Source organism: Heterodontus francisci, chromosome 8 (genome assembly GCF_036365525.1).
Source record: "Heterodontus francisci isolate sHetFra1 chromosome 8, sHetFra1.hap1, whole genome shotgun sequence".
NCBI lineage: Eukaryota > Metazoa > Chordata > Chondrichthyes > Heterodontiformes > Heterodontidae > Heterodontus > Heterodontus francisci.
In genome coordinates, this window is record NC_090378.1 from 77,723,157 (window position 1) to 77,742,881 (window position 19,725).

Consider the following 19,725-nt stretch of genomic DNA (forward strand, 5'->3'; position numbering starts at 1 on the left):
GCTCCTCTCCCAAGGCCTTTCTCTGCCAGATTTACCTGCCCTCTGGACTCCCAGCCCATCTCCAAAGTGCTGGTAAAATCTAGCCCAACCTCTCTGTGTCTTGTTACAGTGAGATCACCTTTCATTCTTCTAAACTCCAGAGAATATAGGCCCAATTTACTCAGCCTCTCATCATAGGACAACCCCCTCATCCCAGAAACCAATCTAGTGAACCTTTGTTGTACTGCCTCCAAGACAAGTATATCCTTCCTTAGATATGGAGACTAAAACTGCACACGGTACTTCAGGTGCGGTCTCACAAAAGCCCTGTACTACTGTAGCAATGCTTCCTTGTTCTTGTACTCCAGTCCCTTTGCAATAAAGGCCAACATGCCATTTGCTTTCCTAATTGCTTGCTGCACCTGCATGCTAACTTTCCGTGTTCCTTGTACGACTACACCCAAGTTTCTTTGAACATCAACATTTTTTTTTATTTCCAAAATATACTTTATTCATAAAATCTGTAAAAAATACATTACAAAACAATTTCAAAAAGCACAAAGTCAAACAATACAAAGAGTGGAAAGGAGATCAGTTTCCTTCAATACAGGAGTGAGTTGCCTCACAACCTTTGAACATCAACATTTAAAAGTTTCAGGCCTTTTAAAAAAATATTCTGCTTTTCTATTCTTACTGCCAAAGTGAATAACCTCACACTTCCCCACATTATACTCCATCTGCCACCTTGTTGCCCACTCACTTAACGTGCCTATATCTCTTTGCAGCTTCTTTGTGTCTTCCTCCCAGCTTACATTCTCACCTATAATAAAAACAGGAAATGCTGGAAATACTCAGCAGGTCTGGCAGCATCTGTGGAGAGAGAAGCAAAGTTAACGTTTCAGGTCAATGACCCTTCTTCAGAACTCTGATGCTGCCAGACCTGCTGAGTATTTCCAGCATTTCTTGTTTGTATTTCAGATTTCCAGCATCTGTAGTAGTTTGCTTTTATTTTACATTCTCACCTAGTTTTGTATTGTCTGCAAACTTGGATACATTACTCTTGGTCTCTAAGTCATTAATATAGGTTGTAAATAGCTGAGGCTCAGCACTGATCCTTGTGGCACTGTAGTAGGTACAGCCTGCCAATTTGAAAATGCCTGGTTTATAGCGACTCTCTGCTTCCTGTCCATCAAGAAATCCTCCATCCATGCTAATATATTACTCCTACTCCATGAGCTCTTATCGTGCATGTTAACATTTTTTGTGTAGCGCCTTACTGTGTACCTTTTGGAAATCCAAGGATAATACATTTAGCGGCTCCCCTTTATTTACCTTACTAGTTACATCCTCAAAAAACAAATACATTTGACAAACATGACTTCCCTTTCTTAAAACCACATTGACTCTGTCTGATCATTCTATGATTTTCTAAGTACATTGTTAATGTTGTATAATGTGATGTAGGTTGTTGCTAGGTAGATATGTAAATACACTGTAAGCATCTTTACAGGATGCGATGTCACAGATTGTAATACTCCTTGTGTGAGGAGTATTGCAGTGGCAGCCATAGATGATAGACATTGGTAAATAAACTCCAGTTACCTTAACCCACAGACTACTATCTTTATTCGGTACAAAGAGTATCATAACCCGGATATTACATGATGGCAGCGGAAAAGTGATCGTAGAAAAGAAGAAACAATAATATTGAAAAAACGTTGAGAAAACAGAAGATGGAAAATTTGTTGCCCTTGCCAGAGGCCTTCGAGCCTGTAGCAGGTCTGAAGCAAGCCCAGATGTGGCCGAAATAGGTCTGGAGGTTTGAGAGGTACCATTTAGCACAGAGACCAGACAAAGAGCAGGTCAGTACATTGCTATACGCCCTGGGGGAGTGTGCAGACAACATTCTCATAATCAAAGGAATTGATGAGGAGCAAACTACTTACGCTAAAGTCATAAAAGCTATAGAAGGGTATTTCAAGATCAGAAAAACGTTATCGTTGAATGGGCAAATTTTAATAAGCTCACCCAGAGAAAAGGGAAGAGCATTGAATCATTTATTAATGACATATACAAGATTGCTGAGGATTTGTAGTATGGAAGCTTGCGTGAGGAATTGATTCGAGATAGAATTGTAGTCGGGGTTATTGACTATGCGCTGTCAGATCAACTAAAGGGAAGACTTGAGTTTACAAAAAGCCATTCAGCTAAGCAGACAGTGGGAGGTTAGAAAATCTAATCGACCCGTAGTTTGAGGGGACGGGGTGAGTCCAATCTTAAAGATATTAGACTCAGTGGAGCTTGTGAAAAAAATGGAATGGAATGGCGCCAAAAAGCCCGATGGCATGAAAGGCATCCAGAGGCGGCAACACTGAATATTAGTGGGTGGGGCCAAGAGAGACGTTGGTGGGAAAATTGCCCAGCCAAGGAGGCAGAATGTTTCCTATGTAGAAAAAAGGGACATTTCCTGGCACTGTGTTGCAGCAAGAAGCAAACGCTGCAGATCAGCAAAGGGACAAATCATTTAAACAAGACAGTAAACGAGGTACAAGGGGAGCAACGATTGAAACTCCTTTCTTAGGAGAAATACAAGGAGCAAATTGCTGGACAGCAGATATCATGATAAGAGAAAATAAAACTAGCTTTAAGTTAGACATAGGAGCAGCAGTTTCTGTTCCATCAGATAGGGAACCATGGCTAAAAACAAACAAGCAGCTATAAGGGCTTGGAGGCATAGGGCTGAAAGTTATAGTGGAACTGAAAATGACTTTAAGATACAAGAATAAAGAGATTCCTGAAAGGCTGCATATTATTAAGAATCAGAGTTGTTCATTACTCAGCAGGAAGGCAGGTGTTGACCTACAACTGATATGTAGGTAAAAGAAGAAATTAAGGGACAAGAGAAGCAACCAAGAGATTTTAGGGCTGAATTCCCAAAGCTATTTAGAGGATTGGGAAAATTGAAGACAGAATATCACATAAGTCTGAGAGGAGGCAGACCTGTGTGTTTATTTATTCTCACCAAGGTCCTACACCCACTCCTGGAAAAGGTTAAAAAATAAATAGAAGAAATGGAGAACCAAGGAGTGATAGGTATGGTTCCAGTAAAGAAACCAAATGGATCCATTAGAATCTGTGCAGATCTCACACAAATTAACAAAGCAGTAGAGAGAGAGATCCACACTATGGATGAAAGTTTAGCAAAACTGTGAAAAAGCTCCATATGGTTCAATGAAGAGTGCAGGAGGGCATGCCAGGAGCAGCACCAGGCATACATCAAAATGAGGTGTCAACCTGGTGAAGCTACAACCCAGAACTATTTGCGTGCCAAACAGCGTAAGCAGCATGCGATAAACAGAGCTAAGCAGTTCCAGAACCAACGGATCAGATCTAAGCTCTGCAGTCCTGCCACATCCAGTCATGAATGGTGGTGGACAATTAAACAACTAACTGGAGGAGGTGGATCCACAAATATCCCCATCCTCAATGTTGGGGGAGCCCAGCACATCAGTGCGAAAGATAAGGCTGAAGCATTTGCAACAACCTTCAGCCAGAAGTACCGAATGGATGATCCATCTCGGCATCCTCCTGAAGTCCCCAGCATCACAGATGCCAGTCTTCAGCCAGTTCGATTCACTCCGCGTGATGTCAAAAAATGACTGAAGGCACTGGATACTGCAAAGGCTATGGGCCCTGACAATATTCTGGCAATAGTACTGAAGACCTGTGCTCCAGAACTTGCTGCACCCCTAGTCAAGCTGTTCCAGTACAGCTACAACACTGGCATCTACCCTGCAATATGGAAAATTGCCCAAATCGGTCCTGTACACAAAAAGCAGGACAAATCCAACCCAGCCAATTACTACCCCATCAGTCTGCTCTCGATCATCAGTAAAGTGATGGAAGGTGATGTCAGCAGTGCTATCAAGCGGCGCTTGCTTAGCAATAACCTGCTCACTGATGCTCAGTTTGGGTTTGCCAGGGCCACTCAGCTCCTGACCTCAATACAGCCTTGGTTCAAAAAAAAGAGCTGAATTTAAGAGGTGAGGTGAGAGTGACTGCCCTTGACATCAAGGCAGCATTTAACTGAGTATGACATCAAGAAGCCCGAGCAAAACTGGAGGCAATGAAAATCAGGGGGAAAACTCTCCACTGGTTGGAGTCATACCTAGCACAAAGGAAGATGGTTGTGGTTGTTGGAGATCAATCATCTCAGTCCCAGGCCATTATTACAGGAGTTCCTCAGGGTAGTGTCCTAGGCCCAACCATCTTCAGCTGCTTCATCAATGACCTTCCCTCCATCACAAAGTCAGAAATGGGGATGGTCGCTGATGACTGCACAATGTTCAGCACTATTCATGACTCCTCAAGATATTGAAGCAGTCCATGTCCCTATACAGCAAGACCTGGACAACATCCAGGCTTGGGCTGATACGTGGCAAATAACATTCGTGCCACACAAGTGCCAGGCAATGACCATCTCAAACAAGAGAGAATCTAACCATCTCCGCTTGACAGTCAATGGCATTACCATCGCTGAATCCCCCATTATCAACATCGTGGGAGTTACCATTGACCAGAAACTGAACTGGACCAGCCACATAAATGCTGTGGCTACAAGAGCAAGTCAGAGGCCGGGAATTTTGTGCGAGTAACTCACTTCCTGACTCCCCAAAGCCTGTGCACCATCTCCAAGGCACAAGTCGGGAGTGGGATGGAATACTCTCCACTTGCCTGGATGGATGCTGCTGCAACAACACTCAAGAGGCTCAGCACCATGCAGGACGAAGCAGCCCGCTTGACTGGCACCCCATTCACCACCTTCAACATTCACTCCCTCCACCATCATTGCACAGTGGCAGCAGTGTGTACCATCTACAAGATGCACTGCAGCAATTCACCAAGGCTCTTTAGATAGCACATTCCAAACCCGTGACCTCTACAACAGTTTATCTAACGTAGGGGGGGTTTATCCTTCTAAAACTAGGCTAAGACACTGTCTGTAAGAAGAACATTGAGCCCAATTTTAACTCTATGTAAGTGAATGGGTTTTGAGTGGGTTAAAATTGGGCCCATTGAGGCCTCAAAGCAGCACTTCTATGCTGGCATTCAGTAGTTGTTATATATTTATTATTCTCTTAATTTTTAGATCTCAATCAACCATGTACTCAGACTGAAATTGGACCAAGTTAGGCGTGTTTACGACATCCAATTTTGGCCATCAGTGTCCTGTGCTGAAATTGGTCTGGCATTGGGACAGTCTCCTAAAATAGGCATTAGGCCTCTTGCATATGCTAATAAGTGGTTTAACCTTGTTTTATGCCCCCTCAGGGAAACTTGTTTGTTCTGCTCATGTTTTCCAAGTGTGGACATTGCCTAACAAGTGGCTGCCACCAAAAAACAAATAATTGTTTTCAAAATGACAAATGTGACCTGGGCATTTTTTTTTTAAAGTGACGATGATGATTCTGTTTCATGTATATTATTTGTCTTGATTTTATAAAGGTCCAGAGTTAACCTTGTAAATAGAACCTTTTTATGTCGGAAAGGATCAGGAATCCAAATTGAAAGTAGTTTTAGATTGCAGGTGCCTTGGCTACTTGTTTGTGTAGCATCTGTAGTAATGCAGGGCATTTTACATCATTAGAAACATAGACATAGAAAACTGGAGCAGGAGTAGGCCATTTGGCCAATCAGGCCTGCTCCACCATTCAAAAAAGATCATGGCTTTTCGTTTAATTCAGTACCCTGTTCCCGCTTTCTTCCCATATCCCTTGATCCTTTTGGCATTAAGAAATATATCTATCTCCTTCTTAAATACATTTAATGACTTGGCCTCCACTGCCTTCTGCGGTAGAGAATTCCACAGGTTCACCACCCTCTGAGTGAAGACATTTCTCCTCATCTCGGTTCTAAATGGCATACCCCATTTCATATCAATCCCCTAAGCAGACCTTGTCCTGTACAATCTCGAAGCTGTATTTTTAATTGTATGTTGAACAGAATAGTGACCAATTGTCACTGGTCAAATATTTCATACTTGATTATACTTGAATTCATGCCACACAACCAACGTTTTGAATTGGTGGAACATTAAATAGGCCAAAATAATATTTATTTATGACCAAATTTGGGGAAATTTTGTTTAAGTAAACCAATGAGCACATATTTTAAATGTAGCTGAGAGAAGCCATGTAAAGGGACTAATTACCTATCCATTTAGGAACTTGGCTGGAAGTACTAAGAGCATCTTTTGAAAATATGTCTTCAGATTGTTAAAATCTGTGATTATTGCTACTTGAATAATAGTATACACATACAAGTCTGATGTTACAAGGTCTGTACTAACTCAGTCTTTTAATTTAAAATGAACTCCATAGCAAGGTTTAGTTCTGATCCATATAGTTCAAGAATAATACCCACCACCACCTTCTCAGGTAGCTAGGGATGGACAGTATTTGCGGCCTTGCCAGCATCTCCCATACCCCCAAAACAAACTTTAAAAAATGCCGTTCAATATTTTTCAAAGTTAAGTCTTAATTTTACTTCTCAAGCATCCCCGACTTTAATCGTTCCACTATTGGCAGCCATACCTACAGCTGCCTAGGCCCCAAGCTCTGGAACTCCCTCCCTACACCTCTCTACCTCTCTTTCCTCCTTTAAGACACTCCTTAAAACCTACCTGTTTGACCAAGTTTTTGGTCATCTGCCCAAATATCTCCTTCTGTAGTTTGGTGTCCTATTTTGTTTTATAACGTCTCTGTGAAGTGCCTTGGGACGTTTTAATACATTAAAGATGCTACATAAATCAGAGTTGTTGATGTTTTGATTGCTCCACCACCACCGACCCACCCCTCCCCTGCCCCCGACACCTACCTGAGGGCCATTGCTAGTGAGGCAAGTGCCCAAAGTTCATTGGAGGCATGACAAGCACTGACAGCTTGCTCAAATTAATGAAATAAGGCCTGACACCCAATTTTGGAATGGGCTGAAGTCTCTCAGTTGGGGCCAGACAAATTTCACCCCATTATACCTTAGCTGAGCTACAATCAGATTTTAGATTTTTACCAACACTGCTCTGCAAACAGCAGCATGTGTGAGAGCAACCTGATGAGAACTGCACTCTCATCTCTTCTCTCTGTCTTTACAGGGAATACATTAGGCTGTGTTTGGCCCCATCACTTGGAGCCCTGACTCAGATGGTGGAAAAAATAATCTTTTCTGGTACCTGTGTGTTTCTGTTTCCTAGTCCAGCATTTTGGTACACTGGGTCATTCTGATATTTCTCTTTTATATATTAAAAAAACATTTATTTATATTATTCAAAGCATTCAAGAGCATCTGTACAAACCTTGTATTGTCAGGGTGATTTTGACAAGTACTGAACCCATGAGATTCCTGGCCACACATTCATATTCTGATGTGTCCTCCTTCTGCACAGCAGCAAGGCGCAGCGAGTTGTTAGATAAGGTTGTGATCCTGTCATTTCCTATTAGCGGCTGACCTTGACGGGACCACTCAACAGTTGGCGGTGGCTCTCCACCTGCTTGACAGTTCAGCATTACAGTGGTGCCAGCATCAGTAACAGTATCGATGGGTTCAACTGTGAACACTGGGGAACCTGGAGGGGGGTGGGGAGCGGGGGGAAAGATCAACAATAAGATAAAAACAGGTTAGAAAGATCTCACCTATTTTTCATTTTTTTCAATTGAAAAATCTGCGGAACAGGCCAGGCTTTTACTGTAGGATACTTCAAGGTTGAAAAAAATATATCAGAATTATGAGTTAATGCAACTTCCACAACTTCAGAGTACAAATGTAAAGGCAGTAGTGGAAGATTAAGAGGAGTTGATAGGATAAATCCAAACAAATTGTCAAAGAGGAAGAAAGATGTGTAGGACAGACTAAAGAGAGAGCACATGGGGAAGTTCAAAGACATACATTTAGAATACAATTGTAGAGATATCATTTCACAGAGGGGAGTGTTTGACAGTCTTGCTGGTGATCAATTGCAACATTTCAAAAACAAAATGATTCATGAAATAGGATGTGTTCATACAATATTATGACTGTGAAATCTGGAGACAGTGCAGAAGAGCTCTGCTATAATATGCATTCTTTACTCATATAGAACAGTGTGCAGGTCACACTGATATCAATATTGCACCAGTAAGTCACAAAAAACTATGTGAAGATGCAACATATGGATGAGGTTTTGAGGAAATAAATTATTACTATATTTCTACGTACTGACAAAGGTTGAATAGTAAACCAAGGATTTGTGACTGAAACTAAGGATAATCAGCATGTTATGATTTGAGCAATACTCCATCAACCCAGCTGTCCCTATGGTCTAGCTATATCTTAATAATATTGTGTCTGCGCACATTCCCTGTCTACAAAACCTTATTTTGTTACTTTTTTCACTTTTATAAATGCTTGTTTTGGTGCTGTATCTCGCTATGACTCTATGTCTACTTGGTAAACGTGCCTGTAAGCACTCCCGTGACACTTGTAGATGGTGCTCTACTAAGATCTCTGGGGGTTAAATTTGACAGCTCCCGAAAATAGATGCAGGGTCGTGATGCACAATTAACCTGCATCCATTCAATGTGATGCAGGCAGCACACCAACTTCATGCTGCCTACTGATTCACATGATTGCAGCTTGCAGCCAGCACTAACTGCACTGCTGAGTGGATGCATGCCTCAGTAGGTGACCCAAAATGGAGGCTAGCTTGCATGACTTAAAGCCAGTCTGCACCTCTTAAAGGCGTGAAAAGCCCTATGTAAATTCTCCCCACAGACATTCTCATATTAAATGTGTCCACGTCTACATGGTAAACATGACCATAATCACTCCCTGTTACACTTGTAGGTGGTGTTCCACTAAGATTTCTGGGCAATTTATGTGCACTTCATTCAATTTAATATACAGTATTTGCTGCTCACAATGTGGTCAGCTCCACATTGGGGAGACCAAAAGCAGATTGGATAATCACTTTGCAGAACACCTCCATTCAGTCCATAAGTATGACCCTGAACTGCCAGATGTCTGTCATTTTAAGTCTCCACCTTGCTCTCATGCTGACCAATTTAAGATGAATGGCAAAAGAACCAAAGGCGACATGAGGAAAAACCTTTTTAAGCAGCAAGTGGTTAGGATCTGGAATGCACTGCCTGAGATTGTGGTGGCGGCAGATTCAATCACAGCTTTCAAAAGGGAATTGGATAATTATCTGAAGAGAACAAATTTGCAGATCTATGGGAAAAGGCGGGGGAGTGGGACTCGCTGAGTTGTTCTCGCACAGAGCTGGCACGTACATGACAGGCCAAATGACTTCCTTATGTGCTGTAACTATTCTATGATTTTATTCTCTGTCGTCAGCCTCCTGCAGTGTTCTGAGCAACTCAACGTAAGCTTGAGGAACAGCACCTCATCTTTCAATTAGGCACTTTACAGACTTCTGGACTTAACATTGAGTTCAACAATTTCAGACCATAACCTCTGTTTCCTTTTATTTTGCACGTTTTGGTTTTACTCTCATTTTTGTTTTCAGATGGCAACTGTTCATCTTTCTGCCATTCACACCTCCTCTGGACACATCTTTTGTTTCTTTACTTTTCCCATTACCACTCCCTTTGTCATTTAATTTTTCCTATCTTCCACCTTATCACAGACCTTCCCCTTTGTTCTTTTTCCAACCCTCCCATCTTTCACTTGCTTAAAACCTATTACATTTCTAACTTCTCCCAGTTCTGATGAAAGGTCATCGAATTGAAATATTAACACTTGTTTTTCTCTCTCCACAGATGCTGACTGCCCTGCTGAGTAAAATCATAGAATTTGGCCGTCGTGTCTGTGCTGGCTCTCTTCAAGAGCAACTCACCGAGTCCCACTCCCTGGCCTTTTCCCCGTACCCCTGCAAATTTTTTCTGTTCAGTTAATTTTTCAATTCTCTTTTGAAGGCCTCGATTGAATCTGCCTCCACCACACTCTCAGGCCGAGCACTCCAGATCCTAACCACGTGCTGCATAAAAAGTAATTTCCTCATGTCACCTCTCATTCTTTTGCCAATCACCTTAAATCAGTATCCTCTGGTTCTGCATCCTTCCACCAATGGGAACAGTTCCTCCCTATCTACACTGTCCAGACCCCACACAATTTTGAACACCTCTATCAAATCTCCTCTTAATCTTATCAAAGGAGAACAACCTCAGCTTCTCCAACCTATCCACATAATTGACATTCCTCATCCCATTCTCGTAAACCTTTTCTGCACCCTCTGAAAAGCCTTAACATCCTTCCTAAAGTGTGGTGCCCAGAACTGGATACTATACTCCAGTTGAGGCTGAACCAGTGCTTTATACCATTTTATCATAACTTCTTTGTTCTTGTACCCAATGCCCCTAATTAAAAATCCCAGTTTAAATTCCAGAAAGCTTGTTGTGGAAGGATAATTCTGGAGCCTATCTTTAATCAGTTTCACATTTATTGTACAGAGTAAAAAGGATTTCAAACATGTAGCTTCTCACTCAAGAATCTCCACCAGCCTCAGTAAGTGTCTTTTTATAAGTGCTCAAGTAAGACCCCAATTAACATCCTCCACCTGCACATAATTTAACAATTGATACACAATTAACACATGATCCCATATGCTTTATTAACCACTTTCTCAACTTGCCCTGCAACCCTCAATGATTTGTGCATATATAACTCTAGGTACCTCTGTTCCTGCACCCTTTTAGAACTGTACCCTTTAATTTATATTGCCTCTCCCTATTCTTCCTATCAAAATGTATCTCTTCATACTTTTTTGCATTAAGTTTCACCTGCCATTTGTCCACCCATTCCACCAGCCTATGTCTGCTTGAAGTTTATCACTATCCTCCTCACAGTTCACAATACTTCCAAATTTTTTGTCATCCGCAAATTTTGAAATTGTGGCCTGTACATATAAGCCTATGTCATTAAGATAAAATCAGGGGTCCTAGCACTGACACCTGGGGAACCCAATTATATGCCTTCCTCCAGTACGAAAAACAACCATTCACCACTACTGTCTGTTTCCTGTCACTCAGCCAATTTTGTATCCACGCTGCTATGTCCCTTTTATTCCATGGGCTCTAACTTTGATGACAAGCCTGTTATGTGGCACTTAATCAAATGCCTTTTGGAAGCCCATGTACACCACATCAACTGCAGTACCCTCATCAACCCTCTACATTACCTTATCAACAAACTCAAACAAGTTAGTTAAATACAATTGGTCCTTACCAAATCTGTGCTAGCTTTCCCTAATAAATCCACGTTTGTCCAAATGACTGTTAATTTTGTCCCAAATTATAATTTCTAAAGATTTTCTCAACACTGAGGTTAAACTAAACTGTAGTTGCTGGGCTTGTCCTTACACCCTTTTTTGAACAAGGATGTAACAAGTGCAATTCTCCAGTCCTTTGGCACCACCCCCATATTTAAGAAGGATTGGAAGATTATGGCCAGTGCTTCTGCAATTTCCACCCTCACTTCTCTCAGTATCCTTGAATGCATCTCATTTGCTCCTCGTGATTTATCAGCTTTAAGTCATCTCATCTCTCATCTTTGGCCTCCTTGTCTCGAGAAACAATGGGTAAGCGCCTAGAGGTGGTCAGTGGTTTGTGAAGCAGCACCTGGAGTGACTGTAAAGGCCAATTCTAGAGTGACAGACTCTTCCACAGGCGCTGCAGATAAAATTGGTTGTCGGGGCTGTTACACAGTTGGCTCTCTCCTTGCGCTTCTGTCTTTTTTCCTGCCAACTGCTAAGTCTCTTCGACTCGCCCCTCTTTAGCCCCGCCTTTATGGCTGTCCGCCAGCTCTGGTGATCACTGGCAACTGACTGCCATGACTTGTGATCAATGTCACAGGACTTCATGTCGCGTTTGCAGATGTCTTTAAAGTGGAGACATGGATGGCTTTTAAGTACAGCCAGCCTATTTAGTACCACCTCTTTATCAATTTTCAGCTCATCCAGTTTCTCAAGAATCTCCTCTTTCACTATGATTTTGGCAGCATCTTCTTCCTTAGTAAAGACAGATGCAAAGTACTCATTTAGTACCTCAGCCGTGTCCCCTGACTCCATTCATAAATCCGCTTTTAGTTCTCTAATTGGTCGCATTCCTCCTTTTACCACAATTTTTCTATTTATATGCCTGTAGAAATCTTTTAGATTCCCTTTTATGTTTGCTGCTGATCTCCTCTCATACTATCATTTTGTTTCTCTTATTGGCTTTTTAACTTCCCCTTTGAACCTTCTATATTCAGCCTGGTTCTCAGTATTTCCAGCATTTTCTGTTTCTATTCCTCTTAAAAGGGAGGTTCATTGTGTCTGGAGCAGGTGATGGAAGCTGTTCTATAACTGATTCTGACCTGGGAAAGATAGAAGAATGGCACATGGGAAAACATGGGCTTGGTGGAGGAGGTACAAAGGAGGAGAGATGTCCTGTATCTCCAGGCAGATCCTAAGAAGGCAGAGGGAGCAGACAGCTGTTGCAATCAATGCCAGGAGTTATGCCTCGAGGACCTGGATGTAGTGCCGCAAGAAGTTCAATGACTTCACGCAAGTGGTCAAGGTCAGTGAATGCATGTTCAAATGCCATATCCAACCAACTGCACCATTAGCTTCAGACACTGCACCAATCACCACATCTCCATCACTTACCTACCAACAATCAATCAGGATTCACACCTAACATTTATATGCTCCGCTGTACCCTTAAACACGTAGAACTGCTGCAAGCCTTACACCCTCATCTCACAACTTGCACACACTGCCAGCTATTAAACCATGACAGCCACATCAGCCAAATGGATTGCATGACACTCACTGATGCACTTCCCTCTCACTTGCAGGACAAGGTGGTGCACAACCTGAGGCAGCAGGAGCTAAATGGAGGGGGCCAGGCATAACTGTATGTACTGGCCATTATTGGGATGGCCTGTTGCCAGTGGAGGTGCTGTAACCTAAATGTCCTTCTTACATCCCATCTCCCCCTTATCCCACACTCTCCTCTCATTACAAGCTGCAGATGGTGTAACCATACATCTCTTACTTTCCCCTCACTCTCCGCGCCAGAACCTTACCCTTGTGCCTTTCTCCTTTCAGATACCCAAGTGCAATCTGGCCAGGCAGTGAAGGAACCACAAAAAGACTGTGACAATGAAGACACTGCACCACCATTTGATCACACATTTGCAGCTACCAGCTCAGGTACTGATACTGCACATAATTTAGAGGTTTGCATAGAGGTGAGATCTGCATGTGGTATGACACTGGCCACGAGTGGCCTGCAGCTAGGGCAGGCGGCAAGGATCATGCAGGTGTTAGCTCGCTGGAGTGCGAGGTCATACACATGTTCAGTAGCACAGGACTCAGATGAGCACTTTGATGGGGCAGCCTACAGCAGAACACTGATGGGTATGTACAACAAAATGCTTGGTGCTTATGGAAGCCTGACAGAAAGCCTGCAGTCAATGTCAAGGAGCATGGAGGAGTCCGACACCAACTTGACACAGGGTTTTGCAGAGCTTGGAGCCCATCAGTTGTTCAAGGAGCAATTCTCCTACATGAACCTCAGTGAGGAACAATGTGTGAGACGTCTGTGCTTCCATAAGGATGTCCTCACTGAAATCTTCCACCTGCTGCTGCCATAACAGCAACCTGAGAGCAGGGCAAGAACCAAATAGCCAGTGGCTGTGAAGGTGACTGTGGCGATTAATTTTATGCGTCTGAATCTTTCCAGGGTGATGCTGAAGATATTTGCAACATCTCACAGCTTGCTATTTACTATTGCGTGAGGGTGTCACTAATGATCTGTATTCCATTGAGAGCTAGCTAGATTTAATTTTCTCGAACCAGAGAGAAGCAGGCAGAACAGGCACAAGGCCTTGCTAGGATTGCAGGCTTCCCAATGGTGCAGGGTGTCATTGACTACACGCACATCGCTTTGTGGGCACCACATGTCAACTCTAACCTATATTGGAACTGAAAGGGAATCCAGTCTTTTAACACCCAACTGGCATGTGACCATAGGCAGAGAATCATGCAGGCCAATGCCCTATATCCTGACAGCAGTCATGATACCTTCATTCTGTGGCAGTCCGCTGAGCCATCTGCATTTCAGCCACCATGACGAACCAAAGAGTGTAACAGTGCTGGATGACGAGGACTATCAGCTGATGACATGGCTGATGACTCCAGGGGGCAACCCACATAGACGTGCATAGCATGCATTCAATAAAAGCTGCCACACAAAATGTGATAGAGCAGACCACTAGTGTACTGAAACAACGCCTCCGCTGCCTAATTGCTCTGAAGGAGCCCTGCATTTCTTGGCAAAGCAGGTGTCAAAATATGTACTGCTCTGTTGCATGCTGCACAACCTCACCATCATGAGGGGACAGCCCTTGTCACCAGCTCTATGGCAAGTAGCTCACACAATTTACAAGAAAATGGGGATTTGACCATCTTATGAGTTCACCACGATCTCCTGCCAACAAGCTCACAATTACAATGAGAGTAGACCAGCAACAGACATAAAAACAGATTGTAAACGTGTCTATTGGTATGTAAATAGGAAGAGATGAGTGAAGGTAAATGAGGGTCTATTAGATGCAGAGACAGATGAAATTATAATGGAGAATAAGGAAATGGCAGAGGCATTAAACAAATATTTTGTATCTGGCTTCACAGAAGAAGACACAAAAAATTTCCACAAATAATGGGGAACCAAGGGGCTAGCGAGAGTGAGGAAATTAAAGAAATCAGTATAAGAAATGATACTGGAGACATTAATGGGATTAAGTAGCCTGAAATTCTCTGGACCTGATGACCTGCATCCTAGGGTTTTAAAAGAGGTAGCTGCAGAAATAGTGGATGCATTGGTTTTGATCTTCCAGAATTCCTTAGATTCTAGAACAGTTCTGAAGGATTGGAAGGTAGCAAACGTATTTAAGAAAGGGAAAGAGAGAAAATGGGGAACTATAGGCCAGTTAGCCTAACGTCAGTAGTAGGCAAAATGCTAGAATCTATCATTCGGGACCTGGTAACAGGGCATTTAGAAAATCATAATATGATTAAGCAGAGTAAACATGAAAGGGAAATCATGTTTGACAAATTTGTTAAGAGTTTCTTGAGGATGTAATTAGTAGGGTATATAAATGTAGTATATTTGTATTTTCAAAAAAACATTCAATAAAGTGCCACACAAGAGGTTATTACACAAAATTAGGACTCATGGGATTGGGAGTAATATATTAATATGGATTGAGAACAGAAAACAGAGAGTAGGAATAAACGGGACATTTTTGGGTTGGCACACAGACAGGCTGGGTGAGTGGGCAAGAACATAGCAGATGGAATACAATGTGGCAAAGTGTGAAGTTATCCACTTTGTTAAGAATTTTTTTTTTAAAAAGGAGAATTTTCTTTGAATGGTGAGAGACTGGGAAATGTTTGCATTCAGAGGGACCTGGGTGTCCTTGTACATAAATCACAGAAAGTTAACGTGCAGATACAGCAAGGAATAAGGAAGGCAAATAGTATGTTAGCTTTTGTTACAAAGGGATTGGAGTATAAGAGTAAATACATCTTACTACAATTATACAGGGCATTGGTGAGGACACACCTGGAGTGCTGTGTGCAGTTCTGGTCTCCTGACCTAAGGAAGGAAATAATTGCACTAGAGAGAGTTCACTGGACTGGTTCCTGGGATGAGGGGATTGCCCTATGAGGAGAGATTGAGTAGACCAGGCCTATATTCCCTGGAGTTTAGAAGTAAGAGAGATGATCGAATTGAAACATACAAAATTCTTAAGGAGATTTACAGGGTCGATGCTGAGAAAATGTGCTCTGGCTGGGGAATCTAGAACACAGTGTCACAGTCTCAGAATAAAGGGTCGGCCAATTAGGATTGAGAAAAGAAGGAATTTCTTCATTCAAAGGGTTGTGAATCTTTGGAATTCTCTACCCCAGAGAGCTGTGGATAATCAGTCATTGAGTATATTCAAGTCAGAGGTTGATAGATTTTTAAACTAAGGGGATTAAGTACTATAGGGATAGTGTGGGAAGGTGAAGTTGAGGTAGGTCAGCCATGATCTTGTTGAATGGTGGAGCAGGCTTGAAGGGCCAAATGGTCTACTTCAGCTCCTATTTCTTATGTCATGTTCTCATTGAGAAACAGAACACCAGATTGAGCAAATTTGAAGAAAGGCAAAGAATGAAATGGAAAGGTAGGAAGGAATAATGAAACATTGGCACAAGCGTCCATGTCTTGAAGTGTAACACACAGGCATTATCAGCACTATGCATCAACAAAGTGAAATAGGTACAGATGCCACCAAAAGCAGACATGATTAAAGAACAGGAAGTATGAATCCAGGCAATAGATGCAATGGGTGAAAGGCTTGCATGCAACAGCAGTACATCAAACGTTGATGCAAGCATACTGCTTCAACAGGTTGCTGCAAAAGAGCTCATGCAGTGAACAGGGAATGACACATTCTCTAGCTGCACAGAAACAAACATCTCACAGAGGAAGATGATGTACCACCCCCTTCACATTCTGTTCTGCTTTATGATCCTTCGACCTACCACCCAACCCCTCAAAGCCTGCCTCAGGCTTCACCACATCCCTTCACTGTCAATCACAATCCAAAACATACAAAATCCTCCCCATACACTACCACTTATTCCACATCCACCAGATAGATCTCTCACCGAAAAGGGCAAGAAGCAGGAAAACAATGCAAAAAAAGACATGGGCAAATGTTGAAACAAGACAGATAAAAAACTGAATAGGACACACACAAAGTCAGAAGACAAGAAGACTAAAAAAAGTGAGAGACTAAATCACCAACATGAACACAAAATAGTCAAATAACAGATGACAGTATATCTTTTAATTTTATGTGAGCTATGCTATCATATCTGATCTAAAAATTTTATTTCTGTGTGCACATCTCATTTGCAGTACCTTACTGCCTGGTGTCATGTTTTTGGTCACACTTTTCTGTCAACTTTCTGATTATGAAATCCTATATACACATTTATAATGGAAAAAAACCCATATAAGTTGACTTGTCAAACTGCAATTACATGTGCTTTAACCATTGGATAGCACTGTATTGAATATTGATTCAGTACAGTGGTAGATCGGGAGTCATAGATAAATACATAGGAGACTTGAGCATTGGTTCAATACACAAGGACATTAAGGACTTGTTGGCAATGCATGTTACGAATGGGGAATTTGGTAACAGGATTGGGAAAGAACTCTTCAGGGTCACTTGGAAATGTCCCAGAAATCTGCAGGACAACAGTTTAATCTGTTGGACATGGAGAAAGTTTTTGCGTGAATGTAAACTAACCTTCAAAGACTTGTAATGAGGTGGAAATAAATGAAGGATTTGGTCATATTTTAAATAATGGTAGGAATGTCTCAAATCCAATGGGATTAATCTTAGATGGAATGAGATTTATCCACTGTGGATCAGATTTATTTAAGATTGATCATCCCTAGTCAGTGAAATGCTTTTAACTGAAATATTACAACTTCGATCTATAATAAAATTCCTTCATGATGGGAAAAACATTGTTTTTTTATGGTTATTATGAGTATTTAAATATACGTATTAAGTACATGCAATAATACAGACTTACTCTGCAGAGTCAGGGTCACACTGCGCTCAACCACACCAGCATCATTTGTAGCAATACATTTATAGTCCCCTGCATCTTCATTCTAGAGTTGGAACAGAAAAATACAAAGTCAATCCAAATGTATAGTTTTACTTTTCTTACACAAACACTGCCTTCCAAGACTTAATGGAATCTATCAGACACAATAGATTAATAATCCTTCTCTTGTCTGTTCATCCATCCATCTTTTATGAAAAATAACTAATTTACTGCCTTGATGGAAACCCAACATTTCCTGTCTCCTTCTCTTGAGAGGGGTTTCCAGGATGCCTCTGATGGGAAAGATGTACCTTTGTCTCAAAGCAGCTTCATTCATTTTGGTGAAGGCTATTCTGGAGTTGATGAAAATGGGAAAATGTACTATTGCTATATATGCTACACATTTTGCTAATCATGTGTTTTCCTTGTTGTCCAATAATCCCAGATCAGCTTGCACAGTGGCTTAAAGTTGCAGTTCCTTTAAAAAAAGTTAGAGCACATTAATTTTGTCATAAACATTGATTTTAAACTGTTGCTGGAGCGAGAAAATGACTTGTTAAACAGATCAGCTGTGGCTGGACAAAGAAATTTGCATATTAACAGATAGTGCTTGGAAGGGCAACGGACCATTCCCTGACACATTCAACCCACAATGGACCTTGATCACCAGGTATTGCGTATAAGAGGAGCATTCCAGCCTGTTAAGGTGATACAATCCAGGACTGGTTAGACCAGCTGGTCACATGACTAACTGGCTGCTCCAGGGTCTTTTGAACTAGTACCAGAGAGTTTTAACTCAGAAAGACTGTTTGCTCCTGGACTGAGAAGATCTCTCCTGTCTGCTCCCATCTCTTTCTCACAAACCTTTGAATCCACTGAAGTCACATGAATCCCCAAGAGAGAAAAGTCTCCTACAGCGAACAAGGTTTAAGAATACTGGGTCCCAAGGAAAAGCAAGATTTACCTACAGTCAAGGACTCTACAGTGAGTTCGAAGAACCATAACAAAAACTCCTCAGATATTGCTTCAAATTTTTCCACTTTATTTTTTCTGCTCTGTTCTGTCTCTATCTGCATGTGTGTATCATGTATGCATGCTAGTGCGGGCGTGTCGTGTATCTGTAGGTGTTAACCGAATTAGAGTTTAAGTTTAAGTTTCTTTAAACCTAAGAAAACCTGCTTGTGCTGGTTTCTTTGCCTTATAATCGGAAAGTGGTGAACAAGGATTCACCAACGGGGAGCTAAAAACACGGTGTGTTTAAAATTAAACCCTGTTACAGTAAGACCTACAGTAAGAAGGTTGAGAGGGACCCCCAGACACCTTTCTCACCTGGTCGTAACACATATAATGGGTTTGTTAGAAAGTAAATATTATTGCTTTTAAGTATAATAGCAAATCTGCCTCTAAATAATAATTATATTGACAGGGTATCATAATGGAATTTGGCAGTAAAATATTGTGTTTAAAAATTTAAGTAAGAGACTTTTATTTTGGTGGATTGCTTTCCAAAATTACATTAATTCTCGCGACATTCTGTTTATAATCAGTATCATAATGTCTTGCATAGTTATTAGTTTTAAGATTGTTATGATATCAACGATTTGATACTGACCATTCAATTGATTCTATCAAAAGTCTCCTTTTCAGTCTTCCAACTATCTATTGCCTGACTTACCACTGTGCCGTAAATGGCCAGTGAGCCATTGTGGAGCTGGCGGATCCTGTTAGTGATCTGAATGTGGATTCCCTTTTTACTCCACTGGATAGTTGGAGGTGGATCACCTCGTACCTCACAGTTTAGGATAGCATTGCCTCCAAGAGGCTCAATGTGGTTTGAATTGAAGTCACCATCAAAGATCGGAGGCTCTGTGGAGATAGCAGTCAGTGCTTAATATTCAACAAGTGTAATGATGGAATTCATGCTTGAATGACAGACCAGAGATCAAAGCATCACATGCAGAATTGATAAACCACATTACCTGAGACATGGTAATTTTCTGTACACTTTTCCTTAAGAACATTTATAATTTTAC

The 19,725-nt window shown here is 41.6% G+C and overlaps 1 protein-coding gene across 2 annotated transcripts in view; it reads right to left on the reverse strand.

Annotated features, from left to right (window-relative positions):
• Positions 1-19,725, reverse strand: part of hmcn1 (hemicentin 1) — a 740,737-nt gene that overhangs the window by 84,965 nt on the left and 636,047 nt on the right. For both annotated transcript variants that reach the window (XM_068037415.1, XM_068037414.1), the window contains exons 85-87: positions 19,368-19,558; positions 17,675-17,756; positions 7,331-7,600 (exon numbers count right to left, since the gene is read on the reverse strand). In XM_068037415.1, coding sequence (XP_067893516.1) covers positions 7,331-7,600; positions 17,675-17,756; positions 19,368-19,558 — 543 coding nt within the window. The remainder of the gene's footprint in view (positions 1-7,330; positions 7,601-17,674; positions 17,757-19,367; positions 19,559-19,725) is intronic.